General features: G+C 46.9%; 1 protein-coding gene and 1 long non-coding RNA gene across 2 annotated transcripts in view; one reads left to right on the top strand and one right to left on the bottom strand.

Moving 5' to 3' along the window:
* The window catches only part of LOC118579137, a 32,568-nt gene extending 32,001 nt beyond the window's left edge, over positions 1 to 567 (bottom strand). Inside the window, exon 1 of the long non-coding RNA XR_004944438.1 lies at positions 295 to 567. This is a non-coding gene — a long non-coding RNA (uncharacterized LOC118579137). The remainder of the gene's footprint in view (positions 1 to 294) is intronic.
* Gsdme (gasdermin E) overlaps positions 257 to 24,406 on the top strand; it is a 60,502-nt gene continuing 36,352 nt past the window's right edge. Inside the window, exons 1-3 of the mRNA XM_036180246.1 lie at positions 257 to 610; positions 9,703 to 9,932; positions 14,120 to 14,312. Of these exons, the coding sequence (XP_036036139.1) occupies positions 9,722 to 9,932; positions 14,120 to 14,312 (404 nt within the window). The 5' untranslated portion in view covers positions 257 to 610; positions 9,703 to 9,721. The remainder of the gene's footprint in view (positions 611 to 9,702; positions 9,933 to 14,119; positions 14,313 to 24,406) is intronic.

The raw sequence follows: 24,406 nt of genomic DNA, 5'->3' as shown, positions 1-24,406 counted from the left end.
ACTCAGAGGGTACAACATTCTGCTCTAATCCCCTCCCTTGTCACCCGCTGGTGGCAGGCTTGGTTCTCCTTCAGGGAGCTTACCTTCACAACACCAATCCCCAAGCAAGTGCAAGGGTTCTCAAGGCCAAGGACTAAGTTCCCTGGATGAACTGTAAGGCCACTGTGCCAACCCACACCCTACTGGTGGCATGACAGGGTGTGGGGAAGGTGGTGGGGGTGGGTGAGGGGTGGGGAGTGGGGGTTGGGTAGGGGGTGAGGCATCTGTGGCCAGTAGGATACAGCTCATCCTCACCTCCCTCCGCTGGAGCAGATGCTTCAGCCAAAGCCTGACCTGGGCAGTTGGCAACCTCCCTGGTATCCCCGGAAGGAAGAGAGGCAGTGTCTGTCAGCAGCTGCCTCCGGTGCTGCCTGGAGCGCCTCTGCCGCCAGGGTCCCTGAGTCCCGGGTCCAGCCCCGCCTCCAGCGCGGTGCACCAGCTTGTGGCCCTGCTGAGACTCCCTGGGGCAGGACTGAACAAAGGTCCAGGCCCGCCCTGCTCCTCTCCCTGAGAGTGCCGGGAACGCGCCTGCAGGAACCGAGCACGTGCAGGACCGAGCTGCAGCGCGCGGGTAAGTGGCGGCGGCAGGCGGGCGCGTGCGGCGGGCTCCGCCTGTGCTCCTCTCCCCTCCGCCCTCCGTGGTATCCCGGCCTGGGGCAAACTGTCAGCGCCCCTTTTCCCTGGGGACCCCCTTGCTCCCTCCGGAAGCCGGTGATTGGGGGACAGTCGCCCCCCTTTTTCTCTGCCACCCTCCAGCAGGAACAGCTGCTCTGTCCTGTCGGATTCCGCCCAGGTCTCCATCTCATCCTTGCCTCCTCCCAGCCTGCTCGTAGCCACCCCGGTAGTCCTGGAATGTGGCGAGTGCCGCTGGTGCTCTCTGGCACCCCCACCTCATCATGTCCCCACCCCCATATCCATCCTTTGTCTTCTGATCTCTCTCTGGTGTCTGGAAGGATCCAGGCGTGTGCATGTACGGGAGGAAAGGCCAGAGGCAGGCAGAGGCAGGCTCGGGTGCGGCCAGGCCTGGGGGAACTGAATCTCACCTGGGCACTGAGACCCTTTTGCCTCAATTCGGAGTGGGGATTGGGGAGGGGTTCTTCCCCCTTGCACCCCTCAGGGAAAGATCTGGGGCAGCTCTAGGGCTTTGCTGGAGCCTGAAAAAACAAACAAACAAACAAACAATCCAGCCCTCCAGTCACCCACTCACGGGGAGTCTGAATACAGCTAGGAGAGAAGTGAGAAAGGATGTGTTGGGACAGCTGGGCCTGGGCTGTCACGCCCCAGGCAGAGCTCGGAGTCAAGGAAAAGAGCTGAAAGGTTAGAGGAACAGCATCTAGATGTACAATAAAATGAATCATTTTCAACATCCATTACCCACAAGCACTTCTTACCAAAAAAACAAAACAAAACCAAAAACAAATCTCCGGGGAGAAGCTGGGTCCTGACTCCCGTCGAGATCTGAGAGAGAAAACTGACCCAGACTGCCTGCCCAGGTCCCTGGACTCCAGGCTGGCTTGCTCAGAGGGCTCTCTGCATTGTCCACGGGGTGTTCTCATTCTTGAGCTCTGTGGGCGCCTGCTAGAGAGGTCCCCTCTTTATGTGTTTGTCTTTGAGCTAAGTGTCCTGGCAGTCTGGTCTGCCCTTGCACATTCTGGTCTTGCGCCTCTCCCGGAACAGTGATGGGATTACAGGTGTATGCAAGTCAACTACAGCTGCTTTTGCCTTTGAAGATTCATTGAAACATTTTTTAAAGCTATCATATCCCTGTGAAGACCAGGCTGGACTTGGATTTGTAATTCTCCTGTCTCAGCCTTTCTAGTTCCCACTACCCAGGTTACAGGCTGTACACCACACCCTGCCCCCTCTGTCCTTAACAGTCTTTCATTTCCTCCACTCCGCATCCTTTGCGGCCTGCTTCAGTCTGCCGGTTCAGACCCACGCCTGTCCTCTGACCACCATGTGTTTCTTATTTCACACACTATTGGTGAAAAGATACATTTTTCAAGGCAATGGTTTTGTCTCCACCGCAACTGAAGTTGGCCTTTCCACACAGACTGTCTTTCCCAAATGGATCATATGCACCTAAATTAAAGATGAAAAAGCTGAAGGGTCAGCAGAATGGAGTGGTCAGAAGCACCTGCTCTGGATTCAAGAGGATCTTCTTGGCTCAGTACTAATTCTCTTGGGAGATACTCAAGGTCCCCTAGTCAAAGCTACTGGGATCTGGACCTGCTGGGTGTTATTGCTCCTTGTAGCAAGGGGGAATGAGGCTTGCCAGTGATTTCAGAGGGAAGTCTTTGCTCCCGGATTAGTGGCTGACTGTAAGCATGTGTGTGCGTGGGGGTGGAAGGAGTGGATCCTGATTGCATCTCTTCATAAACCATTGCTTGATGGAAAGCCTGTCGGGGCTAGGCTGCAGCTGGGGTTGGTCAAGAAGTAGCCTCAGGTTACAGGCTGGACTGGGAGGAAGGTGGTATTGGCCATTCTGTGGTTTGAAGAGCATGTGTGCTTGGTCTGTAGTTGGTCATGGTGCCAGAGTAGTCATGTTTTTTGCCAAGGTCTGTGATCACAGTGGTCTCACTCATGTGGATGCCCTGTTCACGTTCAGTTGGGAACACAAGTCCATCCCTGAGCAGCACCAGGCTATAGTACCGGGCTGGCTTCACAGGCGTCTGTTTGTCAAGATCTTGGGAAAATTACTTAACATTTTTGACCTTCAGTTTCCACATCTGCAGTATGTGCAAAATGTTTGCTTCAGAGAGTTGGAGAGTAAATGAGGAAACACACAAAGGCATCTGGCACCTGGCAACGAGCAGGAGCCCAACACGTGTTGACACTGATCTTTATTTGGTATATTCCATGCTGGGGTCTCTTCCCAAGAACCCTGGGCCTGTTGTGGCAAGGCCAGAAGAAGAAACCTATTCCCACCTCTGGGAAACAGAGACAGGAGGCTACAGAGTTCAAGGCCAGCCTCAAACTCTCTCTCAAACAAAACAAAACAAAAAACAGAAGAGGAGGAGGAAAAAGAAGCTAAGTAGGAAGGAGAAAAAGAACACGGTTCCTCGATATGCAAGGTCAAGTGTGCCCGAGGCTGAATCAGACCCACTGGCATGGTAGGGATGTCGGTCCTTCATGCAACTATCGCCTCAGCTGTTCCTTTCAAGATTCCTTGTTCCCAGGAGCCAGTGGCTCCAGGTGGCCATATTCTTGGCTAACTCTGAATGCTGTCTTGCTTTCTTCTTTTCTGAGGAGTCCTCCTCTGTCCTTAACCACATCTACGCGGACTGCCTATGCTCTAATTTGCTTTGGTTGGGAAGCCAGGCAGGCAGGCAGGTGAATAAAAGCTTGCCAACATAATTCTTAAGCTCTCGGTTAGGGTGCAGGAGCTTTCACACCTGTAAAGCCCTGTGGTTTTTTACATGCACAGCCCTGAATCTACTGTCATGGACTTCCAGGCTAGAGTGTTATGGAAATTTGAATTTAAATTTTGACTTTTGGTTAGTTGAGACTTAACTGTGTTTCTGTGTATTGGGCGATGTAGGGTCCTTGTATCAGGTTCTAGATCAGTGGTTCTCAACCTTCTGTTAGACTCGAAGTTAACCTGTAAGCACCACCTGCCCATGGACCAGGTAACTTCCTGGGATCCTGGGAGTTGTAGTTCTTGGAAAATAACCAAAAAACCTCATGAGAAAGTACAGTGGCCTATGGTTTGCCCGTATAAGCTCTGTCAACATGGATCTTGGAGCCACTTACCTGTAAAGTTTCCAGGTGATGGTCTTGACCAAGTTCCATCTTGGTCAGTATTTAAAATTTTAATAAAAGCTTGCTTAAATTGGGCCAAAATGATAGAATTGGCTTTTCTGGCAAATTTCAGGATAAACACTTCCTAATGCTGGGACTCTTTAATACATACAGTTCCTCATGCTGTGGTGACTTACAATTGTAAAATTATTTTTGTCATTACTTCATAATTATAATTTTGCTACTGTTATGAATCATAATATAACTATCTGATATGCAGCCCACAAGGTGGTCGAGACCCACAGGTTGAGAACCACCATTCTAGTGCCTTCGTTTATGAACCCCTGTGCATGTTAGTTCCTTGTTGACTAGTCAGTTACCTCGAGTGATTGAGATGATGGTGGCAATGTGGTGCCTCCTAATGGCATGATGTAAGCTTGGTTGTGTCTGAGGCCCATCATACAGACACTGTAACACATGTTAACAGAGATCTGTAATAACAGCTACATTGTTACTTGGATTGCAGAAGGAAAGACGCTCTGGAGTTACTAATGTACCTACCCATTGATGAGCAATCTCTTTCCCAGGACGCTAGTCTCCCAATCCAGTCATCTGTCTATGAAGGAATATTTAGTGCTATTCTGTTTGGCTGTTTGCTTTTTGATATGGTTTTTCTATAGTCTAGACTGGATTGGAACTCACTCTTCTCCCAGGCTTACCTCACACTCATGACAATCCTCCCATTTTAACCTTCATAGTACTGGGATTACAGGATTGAGCCACCACATCTGGTTGGCAGTATTTTTCAAATAGCAGACATTGGAAAAAAAAAATCAACTGCTGAACCATGTATGACAGGGGCCAATCAGCAGTAACACACCAAGGGAAGGAGTAGTATGCAACTGTAAACAAGAAGATGCTTGTGTTGCGTAATCCATAGATTACATCACTATGTAAGGAAAACAGTGTGGAGGGATGAACAGACTTTTACATTTGTATTTATACAAGGAAACACAAAGATAACGGTAGTAGAAAGGGCATAAAGGGCAGATAGGAGGAGAGCATGGCGGGAATGGAAGTTCAGAGTGCTTAGCATTTTTGGAGTATAGATTTTGGCGCCATATAAATTCTACCCACATGCAACAGAAAAGAAAGTGCAGGCCTTAACTTCACCAGGAGACCATCTTCACGAAGTCCTGTAATTGGCCAAGCCTAGGTCTGACAGGCCTTCAAAGCAGCAGGCTCCCAATAACTTCCTAAGCAACTTAGTCTGTCAAGAAGGAAATTGGCCAGTTAGAGGAAACAGAAAAAGTCCCACGAAAAGTGAATTTAAAGTGCCCTTCCTTCACCCACTGACCCCTCTGGGGGTGTTGGTGCTGTTCCCACAGCTGTGCCTTCACAACATCTGGATTCAGTTTTTTCCTTTGTTTTAACAGCAAGCCTGACATCAGCTCCATAGAAACCCTTTTGATGTGAAGATGGGTTTGTGAACTCCCATTCAGCTTGTTTCAGAAAAGAATCTAGACTATAAAAAAAAAATAATAATCCCAACATCAAGGGCAAACTTAAATAGCTTGTTCTACCATCTGGATGAGTTCTCACACACCGAAGTGGAGACCCAGTTTTGTTCAAAGTCTTTGTTTTTGGCACAACAAATCCTCCATCTTGTCCCTTAGACAGCCGTGGCAGTTGCTGCCCTCAATTTCCTGAATCCATCTCTTAGTAACCGGCTGAACTGTTTCATCTCCCACCACCTGCCTGGACTGTCTGGAGGACGTGCTAGTGGGTCTCCTATCCTGTGTCATCATTGGCCACACAACCACAGTTCTAGTGAATCCAACAAGCCTATGTCTCCCCGCTTAGGATACTGACAGTTTAGAGCAGCATAGGTTTGCATCTATTTCTAACCTGTTTCTCCCCCTTCCCACTCCCTGCTTGCATTTATGGATTTGTGCATGTGTGTGTGCAGCTGTGGAGGTAAGAAGAAAACTTACAGGTGTCCGTTCCCTCCTTCCTCTATGTGGGTCTTGGGATCATCAGATTTGGCAGTGAGCACCTTTGCCTGCCCCCACCTTGCTGTGTTGTTTAGAAGATCTAAGTGACTTTGCTGATCCCTTTGCTCTCTGGTCACACCCTTTCATAGAACTTGCTCATCTGATACTCCCAAAGGGGTATATGGACCTTCAGGCTCTGGTCCAGGGGACTTCCCAGACTGTTCCTGTCATGTCCCCATCTGGACACAATGCTCGTCAGTCCCAAAGCTTCCTAAGCATTCTAAGTCTGTCAGTGTGGTGACGGCAGGGCACCAGCCTGGACACTAGCTAGACACTTGCTGATAGCCTGCCTTGCCTTCCTAGTCTCCCTTACACCTTGGCCCCCTGCTTCTGTAAATGCTACTCTGTCACAACAGCCCTCACGGATTTTCCTTGGCTACAAAGTGCAGCCTGGAGGCCACAGACTTCCCCAGCACACTGGGGCCCTTGTCCACTTGATGGACAGGATTTTTGGTTGTTCCTTCTCCACCATTATCTGCCGATAGCTACCATAAAGTAGTGTGTGAGTGTGTGTGTGTGTGTGTGTGTGTGTGTGTGTGTGTGTGTGTGTGTGATGGAGGCCTACTGGTCTAGAACTCACAACTATCTTTCTGGCTTACTCAAGTGCTTGGATTCCAGGCATGAGTCACCAAACGCAGCATAAACCTAGTGGTTTTTTAAGTACTTCAACCCAGAACCTAGTATGTATGCAAGAATTCTTAATGAAGGACTCAATCAACACTTTGGCAAATGAATAAGTGAATGTTCCATTGAAGGCAAGCTCCTTAGTCATAGTGTTTGCAGGCCATTGTTCAAACAGGAACTTTGCTTCTCTTCGAATGTTTATTTTTACTCCAAATATACAAGAATCGGCTGGAGCAGCTCCTGCTTCATAGTGACGAAGGAAAAGGTGCTTGGCAGAGGTGGGGGAGGCAGATGTTTCTGAAACCCCAGAGAAGGTGAGTGGTGAAGAAAGTGAATCAGACAGGGTCAAGTCTACACACAGCTGTTAAACTCCAGGAGTGTTGTGTGACCAAGGGATTGGCCAAGTTCCAGGGCAAGAATACAGACAAACACCAGCTCTTGTCACCAGATGTGTTTACTTGTTTATAGTTAGTTGTAAAGTGCTATTTCACTGGGCATGATGGCTACCATGGTAATCTCAATACTAGGGAGGATGAGGCAGGAGGATTATGAGTTTGAGGCTAACCTAGGATGTTACATACCCAGCTTTAAAAAAGCCTAAATAAAATCAAAGAAACAAAAATAAAATTAACAAGCAAATAAGTGTTATTTCAATTCTTTGTGTAATATTAAATGTGACTTGAAATCCGTGCATATCTGTACATATACGACTATGTTTAGTTTTGTGTGGTAACATACGATTTTTAAGTGTTTCTTCTACTCAGGTATTTGATTTGTAAAAGTTTGTTTTGGGTATTTATATATTTTTTATTTTATATAGGGGTGTTTTGTTTCTGCGGTATGTCTGTGGGCCAGGTATATGTAGTGTGTGAGAAGGCCAGAAGAAGGCATCAGACCCCCTTGAAAGGGAATTCCCCAACAGGTGTAAGCCTCCAAGCGGGAGGGAGTCCTTTTAACCACCGAGCCATCTCTCTGGCCTCTAAGAGTTGTTTTTAAATAAATCCTCTTGAAATAAATATTGCAAATATTTACTCAGATTGCAATTTATCTTTATAAATGTCCTTTATCCTATGATTGCAAAAAATATTTCTCTGCACTTCCTACCATTTTTATGGTTTTATTTCTTCAAAGAAATCCTGATTTATTACCAATTTTCTCTTGTGTTGTTATGAGGAAGGAATAAGGGTATTCCTCCATAAAATCCGCCCACTTACTAGCCTACACTCCCACTAAACACGCTACTTTCCTTTTATATCTTCCCGGGTTTCCTTTTTCTCTCCAGCTGAAGTATGACTATACTTTTATGTCTGGGTTAAAATTTTATAGCTAGCTAGTATTCATTTCTGAGCGGGAGAGATCACACTATGTAGTAGCAAAAATCTGTCCTTGACTTCTCACAGAACTGCAGTGGTCCCTAGGTACCACTGAAGGGAAGTGGAGGAAACCCTGAGCGAATGTGTAAGGAGCAGATGAAGTTCTGAGTGAGTGAGTGTGTGTGTTGTTCACTTGAGCACAGCCATGCCAAGGACCCTGATGCCTCAGACCTAAGGGAAGGGAAAACCTCCGAGGCTCAGAGTGACATGGTAAAGCCCTCTTCTGCCAAGTGCAAAAGCTGACGGTGTGCAAAAGCTATCAACCCCAGCATCCTCCTCCCAGATGACTCCAGCCTGAGGCTGCTTCCCTGTGGAGCCCTCCTGCCCAAGATTGACTAAACCCATCTTCTTGTTCAGCTGTGTGCCATGAGCCTGCCTCTTATTCAGCTGCGTACAATGAACCAGCCCTCTTGATCTGGACTTCAGATACATAAAATAAGCACTCGGAGTTTCCAAGTTGCTACTGTAGATGCTGCTCCATCAGCAAGAACACAGCCCACCTGATCCCAGATTTTCTGAACATATGTCTGTGTGTCTGTCCATTTCCTCAATGACTGAGGCAGGTTTCCAGGATCAAGCCATACTGGACTTGGCAATGTGGGACCATTGTCCTTAGCCAACCTTCCTACAAAATGGTACAGTTTGCACACATCCTACACACGGCATCTGGTGAATTTAAATCACCTGTATGTTGTTTATACAGTTGGTCTTTTGCTTACTACAGCATTGTTTTAAGGGGGAAGTCTGCACATGTTCAATACAATGGAATTATTTTTTAATATCTCCAATCTGCTGTTGATTGAATGTTTGGAACTCATTACGTCAACAAATATCCCCAGGTCTCTGCCTGCCGGGGTCTTGGTAGGGCTGCAGTCTCCATTCTCAAGGTTGCTTAAATCCATGTTTTGACAAGTTCTAAGTAAACATGCCATCAGTACCTTTTGTGCCGGAATGTTTAATTGCTAATGTGAGACCTTCTAGAACTCTCTTTTATGTTGTATAATGATTGACACTATTCAAGATGGTGGTTTCCCCTTTGATCCTCTGAATGTCCACAGAAAATCAACTCTCAGCCAGGTGCTGGCTGACTTACTCCTGTAACACTGCAACTCCCAAGGTTGAGGTGGGAAGATTGTTCAGAGTTCGAGGCCAGCCTGAGCTATACAATGAGTTCCAAGCCAGCATGGGCTAAGGAAAGAGACCCTGTCAAAAACAAAACAAAAAACCAAACCCAAAAAACCTTTCAAAAGTAAAATGAAAATCCCAGACCTTCTCTGTTCTGTTTTTATTGGCATGCAGTATAAGCAACAAATAGTTTCCTTCTGGGATGGAGTCTAGGCCTGGAACCCACTATACAGACCAGGCTGCTGTTGAGTGTGTTTACTCTGCCACCCCGCTCCGTGGGATTGCAGATGTGTACCATCAATCCCAGCTCACCAAATAAACTTTTATCGCTGTAAGCTGGTGGTTCTCAACCTTCCTAACGCTGTGACCCTTTAATTCAGCTCCTTCTGTCATGGTCCTGATGTAAATACCTGTGTTTGCTGGTGGTCTTAGGTGACCCCTATGAAAGGGTCATTTGATGCCAAAGGGATTGCGACCCCCAGGTTGAGAACCAGGGCGGTAAGCCACTGGGATTTCAGGTCGCTTGCTTTGGCAGTGTGACCTCACAGCCTAGCCCGACTGAAATCTCTTTGTTTTGATCTCTCCCTCTTCTGGTTTCATTGTCCTCGACTGACCTCACATTAGACAGTTTCTCAGAGGACACATTCTTCCACATTAGCTATAGGAACTGTAAAGAAACATGATAATTTTAGAAAAAAGACACGAAGTAAGTCCATATTTGACTCTATGCGAATCTTATTTTTCAGGTAATCCGAACCTGACAAAATGTTTGCCAAAGCGACTCGGAATTTCCTTAAAGAAGTCGATGCTGGAGGGGACCTGATCTCAGTCTCACACTTGAATGACTCAGACAAGCTGCAGCTCCTGAGTCTGGTGACCAAAAAGAAGAGATACTGGTGCTGGCAGAGACCCAAGTACCAGTTTTTGTCTGTCACCCTGGGAGATGTTCTCACAGAGGGGCAATGGCTCAGTCCAGGTGTGTTTCCTTGTGAAGATTCAGTGGCTAGTCCCCAAACAGAAAGTGGCTTTTCTAGGCATCTGGAATGGAGGTGGTGCCTTACACTGAATTCTTCCTTTTCCTCGGCCCTCTGGATACCCTTTCTTAATGAGCACAACTATGCACACCTGAAATGAAATGTTGTACCTTAGTATTGTAAAAGTGATAGTCAGTTTGGGTATAAAAGTTCATTGTGCTCCTCATAAGGCATAGTGGGATGGCTCCCCATACAAAATTTGGTTTAGTATTGAGACTAAAAATGCAGCAGACTGGCCAGAGGGGCATGAAGAGTCCCGTTTCTTACATAGTGATTTCTGAGGGGAGCAGGGCAGCCTCCCACTCTGGTCCAAAAGTGGCTGTAGAGGGCTTGCTAAAAAGATTGGCTCGGCATTTATTGTGGCACTGGTGAAGTCCCTGCCTATAATTGGGACTCTGTGGTTTATTTTGCACTGGCCCGTGTGGAAGGGGCACCTGGGCCACTGCTCTTTTACTATTTCTGTCTGTCTGTCTGTCTGTTGTCCCCACTCTGTGCGTGTGGTGTGTGTATGTGGTGGTGGTGGTTGTGTGTGTGTGTGTGTGTGTGTGTGTGTGTGTGTATGTGGTGGTGTGGGTGTGGTGTGTGTGTGTGTGGTGTGTAGGTGTGTGTGTGTGATGTGGTGTGTGTGGTGTGTGTGTATGGTGTGTATGATGTGTGTATGGTGTGTGTGTGATGTGTATATGTGTTATGTGTGTGGTGTATGTGTGGTGTGTGTGTGTGTGTGTGTGTGGTGTGTGTGTATGGTGTGTGTGTGATGTGTATATGTGTTATGTGTGTGGTGTGTGTGTAGATGTGTGTGTGTGTGGTGTGGTGTGTATGGTGTGTATGATGTGTGTATGTGTTATGTGTGTGGTATGTGTGTGGTGTATGTGTGGTGTATGTGTGTGGTGTGTGTGTGTGTGGTGTATATGTGGTGTGTGTGTGAGTGTGTGTGATGTGTGTGTGTTGTATATGTGGTGTGTGTGTGGTGTGTATGTGGTGTGTGTGTGTGTGTGTGTGTGTGTGTGTGTGTGTGTGGTGTATATGTGGTGTGTGTGTGTGTGTGTGTGTGTGTGGTGTGTGGTGTATATGTGGTGTGTGTGTGATGTATATGTGGTGTGTGTGTGCACGCACGTGTGTGTGCGGGTGTGCGCGTGCTGACAGCCAGTCAACAGCAGGTGTCTTCTGTCACTCTCCACCTTACTGTTTAGAGCAGGCTGTCCCTGGGCCTGAGTCATGCCAGTATAGCCTGGCCTGGACTTTTCTATGCATGTGCTAGAGATCTGAACTCAGGTCCTCACGCTTGTGCGGTGAGCACCTGCTCCTTCTCAGAACCCAGCCCCCACACCTAAGGAGTTTTTACAAACAGAAGTAGAAACATGCTGTATGTATCATTTTAATATATTCCTCATTTATTTTTATTTAATATTATATAAGTTTTCCTCTGTAGATTTAGACTTTTAATTCTATTTCAGCAAATACATAATATTCCTTTGTGTATATATGCACCCTAATTTGATTAACTATTCCAATTTTGTGCTTAACAAATAAGGCTGCAGTGAACATTTTTGTTTGTGCTTTTTAGCTTGTTTTTGAAACAGCTACACTAGCGTGCTTTCTTGGGTTTCCTGGACCAGAGGTTGGAAACTTTCTGAAACTTGGCTGTCTTACTTCCTGGAACACAGTGACATGTGACAGCATCAACAGTTGTTAGTTATTGGATGAAACCAAGTCTAATTCTCCTTCACAGTAAAGTTTCAGCATTTTGCAACTGCATATCTACTAAAAGGAGCGGGGGCTAGAGTCCCTGGCTTGGGTCTGCATCGTCCACACTTGCTTCCAGATGAGCCTTCCTGTGGATGCTGCCCTCAGCCGGTCACCGGAGCTGCCACAGGATGGGAGGATGGACTGATCTGGATCACCCCATCCCCCACGTTAGCTGCCTTCCCCATCTCTGTGATGAGTATTTGACAGCACATTTTAACTCACAGTTTTAGGGAGTCACGGCAGCAGGGTCTTGAGACATTGCTGGTCGCAGTGCATCCACAGCTGGGAAGCAGGAGGCCATGGATTCTAGCACTTGGCTGGCTTTCTCCTTTTCATTCAGTCCAGGACCCCATCCCACAGAAAGTGCCACCACAGTCAGGATGAGTCTTCCCACCTCAGGTGACCTAACCTAGACCATCCTTCTCAGGCATGCTTGGAAGCTTGTCTTCTGGATGATTCTAGAGTTTGTCCAGTTGACCATATCAACAACATCAACCATCATTCTCCCATTACCCTCAGATATATATGTACTTGAGGGTAGAACCTCTTTTGAGTAGTAAAAGAGCTAAGTGCAATTTGGAACGAGAGGGAAAACATTATAAAATACACCAAGGACAGCTGAGTACTGGGACGTCTCTGTAATATTGAAATGGTAACTTGGTAGTATCTTGAAAGATAAAAATGGGGACAGTGGCCAGGGGGCATATATTTGTAGTAGAGTATATGACTACTATATATGAAACCCTGGATTCACCCAAGACAGAAAAGAGAAAAGGGTAGGGGAGAGAAACACACACATACACACACACACACACACCACACAAGACCCCAAATGTAGCACAAATCTTAGAAGGTCTTATTAATAAACAAACCCAGACAGAGCCAGGTATTGGGGTGAATGCAGGAAGATCAGAGAAGCAGAACAAGCCACAGCAACTTCACCTTGCCAATTCCTTAGCTGATCCTGTTTCCTCAGACTGGAAGCCTCTGAGTCTTCATCCAAATGGATCTCAGCTGAACTGTGCTGCTCAAAAGCCTAAAAGCTTAACCAGCACTAGTTCCTGGTCCTCATGCCTTTTATACCTTTTTCCTTCCTGCCATCACTTCCTGGGATTAAAGGCGTGAGTCAACATGCCTGGCTGTTTCCAGGGTGGCCTTGAACTCACAGAGATCCAGATGGATCTCTGCCTCTGGAATGCTAGGATTAAAGGTGTGAGTGCCACCATTTTCTGGCTTCTGTATCTAGTGGCTGTTCTGTTCTCTGACCCCAGATAAGTTTATTTGGGTGTACAATATTTTGGGGAACACAATATCACCACACCCAAATCCAACCCCAAGGCTGGTAGTTCACATGAGGGTTCTGTGCAGAGGGTGGACCCTGAAGGCACCCTGATAGCCCTCACTTACATGTGGTCATAGTTCGGTGGTAGGACATTTGACTGTCAGTGAGGAACAAGGCAATTCCCAGCTGACTTGATTGACAGGGGAATACCAAGTGGTATGGCTGTGTTCCTTAGAGTCTGGAAAATCAGGAGGGAAGGCAAGTGGGGCTTTGTGTGCTTTATGAGGGGACGGAGGGGCATGGGCATGCCTGGTGACTAACATGACAAGGAACTGGATGTCTGGCTAGAGCTCAGGTATAATGTAGACATTACATTGCTGGGAGATGTTAAGGAGGACCAGGGAATTGTTCCTTAGGATGGGTGGTGGGAAGGAAGGATGTCCAAGAACTGTCCAGGAGGATCTGCCATGCTAAGTCGCTCCCCTGGGGTTGGCAGTAGTAGTGTGGGCACAGGTATCACCCGTCATCCTCCATTTTTGTCCCCTTTCGCTCTTTACCCCAGCTTTACCCTTGCCAGGACAAAAATTCCTGGCCAAAACAACTTGAGAGTTTATTTTGGCTCACACTTAGAGGGTGCAGTCCATCATGGTGAGAAAGGCCTGTAGGAGGGAGCCGGTCACATCCCGTCCACAGTCAGCTCACTATGTCCTGTTGTGTAGTCTGGGACAGCAGCCCATGGAATGGTGCCTCCCATATTTAGGAGGGAGCTTTCCTACCTTAACTTCCCAATCTAGAAACTCTGTCCGAGGCATGACCAGAGGTTTGTTTCCTGCGTAATTCTAGATCCTTTCAAGTTGAGAATCAATATAAACCATCCCAGTGGCTAAAGAGGTGCTGAGCACCCCAGACTCTGTCCACAGCTGTGCTCAGTCAGTATGTAGGTGTGCGGACTGCCTTTTACTAAATGCCAGCACAGAACAACTACCCGCTTTCCAATTGGATGCTGGTGTGGGTTTCCCATGAGGCTGTGGGGAAGCTGGGCAGCCCACAACACTGAGGTGTTTTAACTGCTTTTGAATTCCTCTGCTCTGTTCTTTCCAGTGGTTGTGGAGTCAGACTTCGTGAAATATGAAAGCAGGTTTGAGAACCATACAAGTGGGAGCATCGGGACAGTTGTGGGGAAGGTCAAGCTGAACGTTGGTGGCAAAGGCCTGGTGGAGGGTTGCTCGTCATTCGGAACGCTGAGGAAGCAGGAAGTGGACCTGCAGCAGCTCATCCAGGATGCAGTCGGGAGGTAAGAGGGATTCTGTTCTGCATGGTGGGCCTTTATACATCTTATGGCTAAAGGTCGTCTGATTGGATTTCGGCCAAAAGGCTGATAATGTGGACTCTACTAAACAGCATGTATTGAATGCCAGTTGTCCTGAAACTTTTTCAGAACACATTCTTTATTTTACGGTTTACTGACTGTTTTTTTGTTTGTTTGTTTTTATCTGAGAGTGGAGACCTGGGAAGCTCTGCATATTAGTTCAAGAAAAATGGCAACAGTGGAAAGATGGAGTCGTTAGCATTTTTTTAAAGTTTATTTCACATGTGTGGGGTGGGTGGGGAATGTTCCATGGCAGACACATTGGGGTCAGATGACAATTTGCTGGAGTCAGTTCATTCCCATGTGGTCCTCTGTAAGATGAATTGCTAAACGGTCTTATTAATAAAAACCCAGAGCCAGATAATGGAGTGAAAGCTGACAGATCAGAGAATAGGACAAGCCACAGCCAACCTCACCTCACCAACTCCTCAGCTTCCAAAGAGACCTACTTCCTGTATACCCACACCTATAAGCATTTCTGTTCTGCCATCTCACTTCCTCTCTCTGCCCAGCTACATTGCTTCCTGTCTGTCTGTACAGACCTCCAGACCTCTATGGTTGGTGCTGGGATTAAAGGCATGTGCCACCATGCCTCAATGTGGCCTTGAACTCACAGAGATCCAAATGGATCTCTACCTCCCGAATGCTAGGATTAAAGGCATGTGTTACCATTGCCTGATTTCTCTGTTTACTACAGTGGCTGGCTTTTTCCTCTGATCCTCAGAGAAGCTTTATTAGGGTGCACAATATATTGGGCACAATATATCACCACAGTCTTCAGTAGTCATGGCGGTCAGGTCAGTGACTTTACCAGCTGACCCATCTTGCCAGGCCGTGATTTGTTTGTGGGTTTTTGTATCCATTTGTGTATTTATTTGAGACAGTTTCCCTGTGTAGCCCAGACTGTCCTACTTCAGCCTTCTGAGTGCTGGAGTTACAGGTCTATGCCACCACGTCCTGTTCCAAGAATCAGTGATGGTTTTGTTTGTTTGATCTCAGCGCTGGAGTTTGAACCAAGGCCTCACATACTCTGGGTGAGAGCTGACTACATCACCAGCCTCATACTTTTGAGTATTAATTCCAGAAGCAGGGAGCTCTGAGGTCCACCTTGTGACTTTGCATTTTTCTCACGAGGAAGAGAGCAAGTGCAGGACTTCATGAAGAAGAGCTGGTTTACCGCTTCAACATCTTGAAGGAAATTCTGTGTTTATTCACTTTTTTAATCCCACGATAACTCATCATTATTGACTTTCTGCCTTCTGTCAATTCAACATTCAACAAAGTCTTCTCCTGACTGAATGTGATATATTCTCCATACTGAGGATGCTGCAGTGAGCAAAATGCTGTGACTTCTGCTCAAATTCTAGTGGGAGAGGTTCCAAATATGTAGTTAAATAAAACATGAAGTAGATTGATGAGGTTGGGGCCATGGGGGAAAATGTAACAAAGGAGAATATGATTTTACAGTGAGGCCAGAGAAGACATTGAAGAAATTGGTCTTAGAACAAAGCCTTGAAGAGGGAGAAAACAAGTGGGGCCCTTCACAAGGATGCTGTGTGCTGTGACCAGGATAGCTGCTGCCTCAGGGTGACCTAGGAGAGGTCAGGGGAGAGCCAGGTCCCCCAGGACCTAGAGGCCACGGGAAAGACTTTGCCTCTCACTCTGAGTAAGATGGGATGTCCCTGGAGATTTTGAGCAGGAAGGTGACATGTTGGCTTATTCTTTAAACGGATCCTCTTGGCAACTGGGTTGAGAAGAGAGTGGATGGGCAGAAGCCAGGGGCCGACTGAGATGGTATTTCAGTGTGTACTGTGCTGTATGTGCATCTCCATGTGTAATTTTTATCACCCTTTCCCACTTAAGACAGAAAATTCAAATGCAAACGCATAGTCATCAATGAAAAAGTCATTTGTATGTAGGTGTAGGTAGTTTGTTTCTTCTAATGTTCTTAGGGCTGGGGGTGTAGATCAGTGGCCACATGCAAGGGCCTGGGTTCTAGCCCTGGCAATGGAAAAAAAAATAACCCAAAGATAGTAAGTCCTTGATCTTAGACTTCTAAGAATGACATGTTTATTGAGCAAAGCTGTGTTTTAAATGAATACATAAAAAGTACCGTGAAACATGCATGTCAAGCATTTGGTGGGCAGATTTAGTACAGGCTGGATGTTAGACTTCAAAGCTAGGCACCTGGAACTGCCCTGTTTAGTGGATCTGAAAGAGTGCCATCATGTATTTGGCACCTGCTGGCTTTTCCCAGGGTTCCCTGGGACCTCACTCTCTTTGGCAGTCACCCTGTGGCTGGTCTTAGCTCCCTCCCTGGTTGCTCTTGTCAACACAGGCACCTTCCTTCCCTCCTGCAGTGGACACGGGGGGGGGGGGGGGGAGGAGTGGGGGGGGGGGATGTTGTTTATCTGCAATCAAAACATAACCAGGCGATGCTCATTGTCTTTGCTAAATCCAGTGGCGCTGTTCATGGAGGAGGGCGTACAGGAAGGCTGCGAGAGTCCAGGGCCTTTGGTCCCCCACTCTCTCCCCATTCCCTTTTAGATTCGATGTGCAGTTTTGTCATTTCTATTTCAGGAACCAGGGTTGGGCAATGCTCTGCAATCACATCTCCTGATATAGGGTTTTAAAGGAAGTCTCTGTGATTCAGGTGTAAAAGCTACTGCTGATGGGGGAGTGTGGGGGCGGAGATCCTGTGAACAGTGTGGGAGAAAAAAAAATCTAAGAGGAAACAGAAAAGAAGAAGCGGGGAGGGTCACCTTCAGGGCACCTACTATGTGCCAGCCAGTGGGTATTTGTCGCCTCATTTTCTCTGCACAGCTGACTGCTTTTGTGTGTGGATGGTTGAAGCTTACAGTGAAATTGTTCTCAGCCACAGAGCTGTGTGCTGCAGCTGCGACCAACCCAGGATTTCTTAGTTCCAAGCCTCCTGTTCTTTCCTCTAAATCTTGCTCGAATCAGTGGAGGTAAAAGCGATTTGGATGTGATGTGCAGTACCCCTGAGGGTGTTTCTGGGTGAAGTGTGGGATGCCCTGTCCTCCGTGGGTGCTTGGGAAGGGTCAGGCAGGCCTGCTCCCCCGGGACATGCATGGATGGTTTGAGATGGCCTGAGAAGACAGTTCACCCGTGCACTGCAGGTGTGATGGGAGAAGGGATGGGTTTGCAGAGTAGTAGCCGAGAGACAGGGAGCATGTTACAGACTTTAGGTCAGGATGTAGCCAGTGGTAGAATGCATGATTAGCATGTGTGGGCCCTGGGTTCCATCCCCAACACTGAAAATCAGAAAAAAACAGGTACTTGGACCCAGGAGGTGCCTTATAACAGAGCCACCCCCCTTGTTACATTTTGCTGAGAGCTAAAGGTGAGCTACATGGGAAGGATGGGAGGTACTTTCCCAGTCTCAGGATGGATAGCAATCAAGCTAGCATTGCTGTGACTTCATACTAGAGTAATAAATTCTTATCTGTGTGGTCTGCCCATCTTTGGACTCCTGGAACGTCAGGATTGATAAGGTGCTGTGGATGCAGCTATGGCCCTGGGCACAGTAACCAGTGATGCCTCAGTACTGTATGTTCTCAAGGACATATTTGCAGCCAGGCGTTTTTATTTCAGTTATTTAGATTAGGTATCATCTGTGTACAAGTTTTGTAGGTTCTACAAAAGCCAAAGTATTGGAGCTAGTGTGTGGTTTGGTGGTGATACAGTTCAATTGCTGAGCTTCCTTAAGGGCCCCGGATTGAACTAGGTAGGTAGCATCAGGAGAAAGAAAAAACTCCACGTATTAATTGTATTGTCTGCAAAATATATCCACATCTCCAACTCCATTCTCTCTTTGAATCTATCCCATGTATATAGAAGATTCATTTAGAATTTGGGCAATCATGCTTGTAGGTACCTGGAGCTGATTGCTTCTAATGAGCCATGGGTTCAGCTTACACATTCTTGATAGAAACTATCCTGATAAATGCCTTCTATTTCTTTAAATGGAAACTGACAAATGTATTGAGAATTCTCAAAACATGGCTTTGTGCTTTAGTATTCGTATCTGATATTATTCTGTACAAACTCTCTAGAAAGGCTTTGTATTGTCTCTGTCATCCAGGGCCACTTGTCACTGTCTTAAGCAAAGCAGCCTTACTTCATCCCACCTCTGCCAGTGAGCACTTGACTGCCTCAAACCTCCCAGAATCCGGAGAACCTTATTCCGCATAAATAACGTGGATGGACTTAGTATGTCATGCCAGCCTCTGGCCTTGCTCTCCCCAGCCTACCTGGTCTTCGGGAGCTATCTCTGAAGTGTCTAGATGTGAGTGGGCACACATCTTTCCCTCTGAGGTTGGGCCTTGCTTCTAGCTATGGCCACATGGAGGGTTTGGTTTTTCGTTTGTTTGTTTGTTTGAGTTGATTGTTACCATAAAGGCACTTCCAATTTTTATTATTTACCTTGTTTCTAAGCAAATTTTGGTAAAGCTGATTATAGTTGTCTGTATGTATATGGTAATTAGAAAATTGGTTCTTGATGAGGAACTCTCCATTAATTGTACAAATTGATATACCGTGAATGAGATGATGTGGCAATAAATCTTCACAATTATTCAGAATGTTTCAGCCCACATATGAAAAACAACAGAGCTCTGCTCTGGCTCTTTGGCCTCCCCAGAGGAGGCGAAGGACTCTCATGAGTGCTGGTTCTGTGTTGACACTTACTTGATTTAAGAGTTTTGTTGAAGGGATCATGTCTTGCTTTTTTTTAAGAAAAGAACATATACAGCAGAGTTGGACACACCTTCCTTTCTCCTGGTTCATTGCTGCATGGAGAGCATTTGATAGTCATGCATTTGATAGTCATGAATTCACTCCTGCACTCCTCTGTTCACTCTTTCTTTATTCTCCTTTTCTTTGTTCCTCTTTCAGGGGCAGCATGGGCATGATGGGAATGACCTGAGTGAGGGCCCTCAAAGGTCAGGGTGAGCATAGCCAGCAGAGACACCTTATGCTCATTACCTAGTGTTTGCAGCTATTTTTAGACCCATGGTTGAGTGGCAAATAATGTTCAGTGTGTGTGTGTGTGTGTGTGTGTGTGTGTGTGTGTGTGTGTGTGTGTATGATAGGATTTTACTATGGAGCTCAGCCCTCTGACTCCCAACACACCATCACATATGGAAAGTTAGTTTTTTAAAATGAAAAAAATAATTGTGGAAAGTATAGAATAATGTAGATTAAGGAATAATGTAATAAATATATTCCACTTCCTATCCAGCTCAAAAAAACTTCCTTCCTTCCTTCCTTCCTTCCTTCCTTCCTTCCTTCCTTCCTTCCTTCCCTCCTCCTCCTCCTCCTCCTCCTCCTCCTCCTCCTCCTCCTCCTCCTCCTCCTCCTTCTTCTCTCTCTCTCTCTCTCTCTCTCTCTCTCTCTATCTCTCTCTCTTTCTTGACAGGGTTTCTCTGTGTAGCCCTGAATGTCCTGTAGACAGGACTGGGCTCAAACCCAGAGATCTGCCCACTGCTCAAGTGTTGGGATTAAAGGTATGCACTGCCATGCCTGGCCTCCGACATTTATTAATCAGAATCAATACCCAGGAGCCATCCTCTTTTGCCTTCATTACCTGAACTTCATTAGCAAGAATGGTCTTTGTGTTTCTCTGAGAATTAGATGAAAACATAAACACAAGCTGGACAGCTGCCCCTGGCTCGTGGCAAATTCCCCTTAATCCCTTCACCACGGTTGTGAGTGGGTTCATTTCTGACACAGTAGAGCCTGCTTACCAAGTTTGGGGAGGTCAGTGCGCCTGGAGGAGAGACGTGGCTAGCATGCTGAGATGGGGCAGGAGCTGTGGAGCTGTGGAGCAGGGAGTGCTGGCTCCAGAGTTGCTCAGGTGTCATTTCTGGTGCACTCTGGAGTAGCTGCTGTTTCCCTGGGGGTAAGTGCCAGGTGCCGAGCTAGCATCCATAGCTGAGTTGGCTGGGCTGAGTCAGGAGCTGGGAGCCAGGTGGCATGTGTATCTTTCCCCTGGGCTCCCAGAGTGTGATATGGGTGACAACACTCACCTTTGAATTGCCTGTCTTCCTCTCCAGTCCTCCTTGGAGTTTCAAGGTGAGCAGTGTTCATCTGCTTCAGCCAAAAACCTGGGACGGGACACAGCTCCTCCTCACTCACCTCTTTTACACCTATTTCTGACCCGTTGATTCTCGCTTTTAATTACTGGTTTTATCTGTTCTCATCCATCATCCCAGCTTCCTGACCCTTTCTTTAGCTCTTGTCAGCCCACCTCGGGCCCTTTCTATCTCCGGCTCCTCCACAGACAGCCAATCAGATCATGTCATTAATCACTGCCGGCTCATCCTCCTGTGTGTCTTCCCTGCCCCAGGAAGTGGTCTGCATATCCTCTTGGCCACATAGTCTGACATTTTCTCTGTAGAACCATTGTTCTCCACATTCCCCTCAGCCCTCAGGCCTGTCACCTGACTTCAGTTCCTCAGAGTCACACGCTAGGCCTTCTTCCCCTAGGTCCTATCTGGAGGCTCCTTCCCTTCTTCCTAATTATCCTTCATGTCCTAGCCTAGTCCAGTGTTCCCCTTCATAGCCACATCCCCACCCTCCTGTTGGGGCGCTGGGTGTGCTGAGGGGTCATCTGCTGTGAGTCCCTTGCTCTCCATGGGTTCCTCCTGGCATGCACCTCTTGTTCATGTGGGCTCTGGCAGTACTCTGAGCATGGCTCGCTTGAAAGAAGAGTTGGTTTATCTTCATTTTACGTGTGAGGAGTTGAATTCAGAAATTAATTAGTCTGCCTGGACTCAGGAGTTAAGGCCAGGCCCACAAACCATGAGATTTTTCCAGTCCAGCTGCTATGCACAGAGCTTGAAAAGGAAGACAATTCCCAAGAGAAGATCCAGGCCTTCACCTCGGTGCTCAGCTTCCTCCGGCTCCCCATCTTCCTGGCTTGCTGTACCACATCACCTGGTGGCAGTTAATTAATTACACAACCCCAAAGGGTGAGCATCTGTAATTGCTTAGTCATTTTCCCTTTCAGTCTCCCGGGGTTGTTCTGTGTGACGAAGATACTAGGCTGGAGATGGATGCGTTAGGAGCAGGTGTGATGGGGGGGGGGCAGTCTAGTCACTTGAGGAATAATGAGCAGTTAACATCATGCCCAGATTTCATTCTTTTTGCAATTTACAAACATGAAGTCATCTCCATCTTCTTCACAACTGAGTGAAAGAGAGAACTGGAGGGAGGGAGAGGGAGAGAGAGAGAGAGAGAGAGAGAGAGAGAGCGAGAGAGCGAGAGAGGAGAGAGAGAGCGAGAGCGAGAGAGAGCGAGAGAGGGAGAGAGAGAGAGAGGGAGAGAGGGAGAGAGGGAGAGAGAGAGCATACCTTTTCACTATAGCCGCCCCTTCCCAACTTCAGGGAACATGGTTCAAGTTCTCGAATGTGTGATAAAACTGAGCATAGTATCAGTCCTCTGTTGACTGTTTTTGTTGTGAATACATGTGTGGTAAAGCTTTATCTATAAACCAGGCAGAATAAAGATAAACTACTAATAAAATAGAACAACGTACTGCAATTATGTTAACTTGAGAACCTACACGTTCCCATCAAAGGAAGCACGATAGAGGATCTTTTGGGCGTATCAAAATTGCCAATCATCAGTCCCCCTTTGGGGGGGCATTATTAATTAAAATGGAAGTTACTTGAACACGACCACTGGAACATCCCAAGTCAGTTTGGTAACTGAGGCTGCTGCTTTGTGACTCCCAGTGAGCAGCATATACATGGTGGACACACTGTACAAAGAGTGATTGACAGCCCAGGTGTGGCTGCACAATAGCCCACCATCTTACTCAGAACAGTGAAAATTTAGTATTTTTAGATTGTGGTTGACTTTGGGTAACTGAAATCATGGAAACCAGAGAGGAGATGACTATATACTGGAAATGAGAATGCCAGGTCACGGTAGTTAAGATTTCTAGAAGTCTCTGTCCTTCGGTCCAAGTTGTACATCACAGTGGTTGAGGTTTCCAGAATTTTCTGTCCCTTGCTCCAGGTTGTTGTAGTTTGGATTGAAGTGTCCCCCAAAGTTTGCTTGTTAGAGGCTAGGTTCCCAGCCTGTGATGCTACTAGGAGGCTGTAGAAGTTACATTACTGGATGCATGTCTTTGGGGGAACTATTGGGGACCTCTGCTCCTCCCTTTCCCACTTAACTTTCTGACTCTCTGGAGAGGAACAGGATTCATCCACCACATACTGGTTACATGTTACACTATACCAATAGTGGGGCCAAGCAGCCATGAAGTGAAATGGCTGACGTCCTGAGCCAAAATACTACCCTTCTTTCCCTTCCTTGTGGAAGCCGGTTTACCGTGGAGACCACTGGTGTGTCCTCAGCGGTCAGCACGTGGCTGTTTCGGAGACTCTGCTGCCAGCGTCGTCATTGTCAGAGCTCTCACAGGGAGCTGAGCAGAAAGGCTGCTTATTTGCTAAGAAGTAAGCATGGATTCAGTTGTGCAGGGCCCAGCAGGGCCTCGGGAGGGAGAGGGAAGATGGGGTAGAGTTTCAGATTGGAAGAGTGCTGAGTTGTTGAGCTGAGACCCCTCTTCTATCCGCACTGACCTGTGTCCCTTGGGAATCGGACCTGTGAGTTTCTCTGTGCTTTGTGTGTCTCTGTGAAATAAGGATGACCCTAACTTTGAGAACAGTTTCAGTGTCTTGTTACAAAGAACATTTCTCACCCCACATAAGGAAGCATCCTGAGGTAGGAGTCCTCTTTGGCCGTGTGATTAACAGTGTTGGTGTGGACCCTGGTGGCATCCCCACCTGACGCTGTCTCAACAGTCCGAGTTTTCTTGGTTCTAAATGTCAGCTTATGTTATAGACAACGAGGTCCAGGTGTAGACAAATGACCTGTTATGTGTGACTCCTTTTCAGAGGAGAAAAAAAATCTCCCTAATATAGCATTTCCTGGGTCTCAGTGGACAGAATTGTTCCCCAGTCCTTAAGGAAAATATAATGACTACAACTGGCTGAGAGATGAGCCAAATTTCATGGCAGGGCCGGACCTAGATTCCTCTCTGCAGCCCATGGCTCTTCAGCATCTGTATATAACTAGAGTGTCCTCAGGGTGCCTGCATTCCTTAGTGGAGGGTTCTAGCCTGCTGAGTGCAGACTGCAATATAGTGCCTTGGGAATAGAGGGCTGAGGACTGCCTCCCTCCTCTGTCTATCCTGGAGCTCACGGGGGGGGGGGGGGGGGGGGGGCTGCATTCTGGAACTCTAGGAGGTTGTTTCTGAAATGCAACCTTGGCAGTGGGATTGGAACTGTGAGCCTAGAGGAGGCTGGTTATCAAAAATCAGAAGGGCCATCAGTACCAGGGAGTTCAGTCACTTTCCCTACCTGCAGCTGGTGTGTCACACACTGGCCTCTCTTTTAACTTAGCTGTAGCTAATAAATTAAACCCTTTGGGAGAAACACCCCACCTACCATAGTTTTAATCTTCAGTATAGAGCCACATTTCTGTGCGCTAGTAATTCTTGCTTAACGCTCCTGCAGTGGCAGGCTCTCTGTCTTTGCTGACTAATTTTTTTTTTCCTTCTGCCGTTTGATGTTTTAAATTTCAATCAAGTTTCTTCTGAGGATTTCCTCCATGTGGACTGTATTCACATGATTCTACTTCCTCCCCCACTCCAGCTCCTCCCATGTTCCCTGACTCCCCTTCTGATTCATGACCTCCTCATTATTGTTACTGTTGCATATGTGCATGTAGGTGTACATGAATACAACCTCTTAAGTCTATTTATTCAGTCTTTGTGTGTGTGTGCGTGTGTGTGTGTGTGTGTGTGTGTGTGTGTGTGTGTGTGTGTGTATGTTCAAAGCTGACCACTTGGCAGGCTCTTTTTAATGACCCATCTTATTTCTGGGACAATGTCAAAATTAATCGTTTTGGTCCGTTAGCCCTTCTGCACAGTGAGTTTGCACTGTTGTCTGTTCCTGGTGTTTAGAATTCTGCAAAGTCAGTGACCT

Source organism: Onychomys torridus, chromosome 3 (assembly GCF_903995425.1).
Source record: "Onychomys torridus chromosome 3, mOncTor1.1, whole genome shotgun sequence".
Classification (NCBI taxonomy): domain Eukaryota; kingdom Metazoa; phylum Chordata; class Mammalia; order Rodentia; family Cricetidae; genus Onychomys; species Onychomys torridus.
This window is presented reverse-complemented; position numbering and strand designations above follow the sequence as displayed.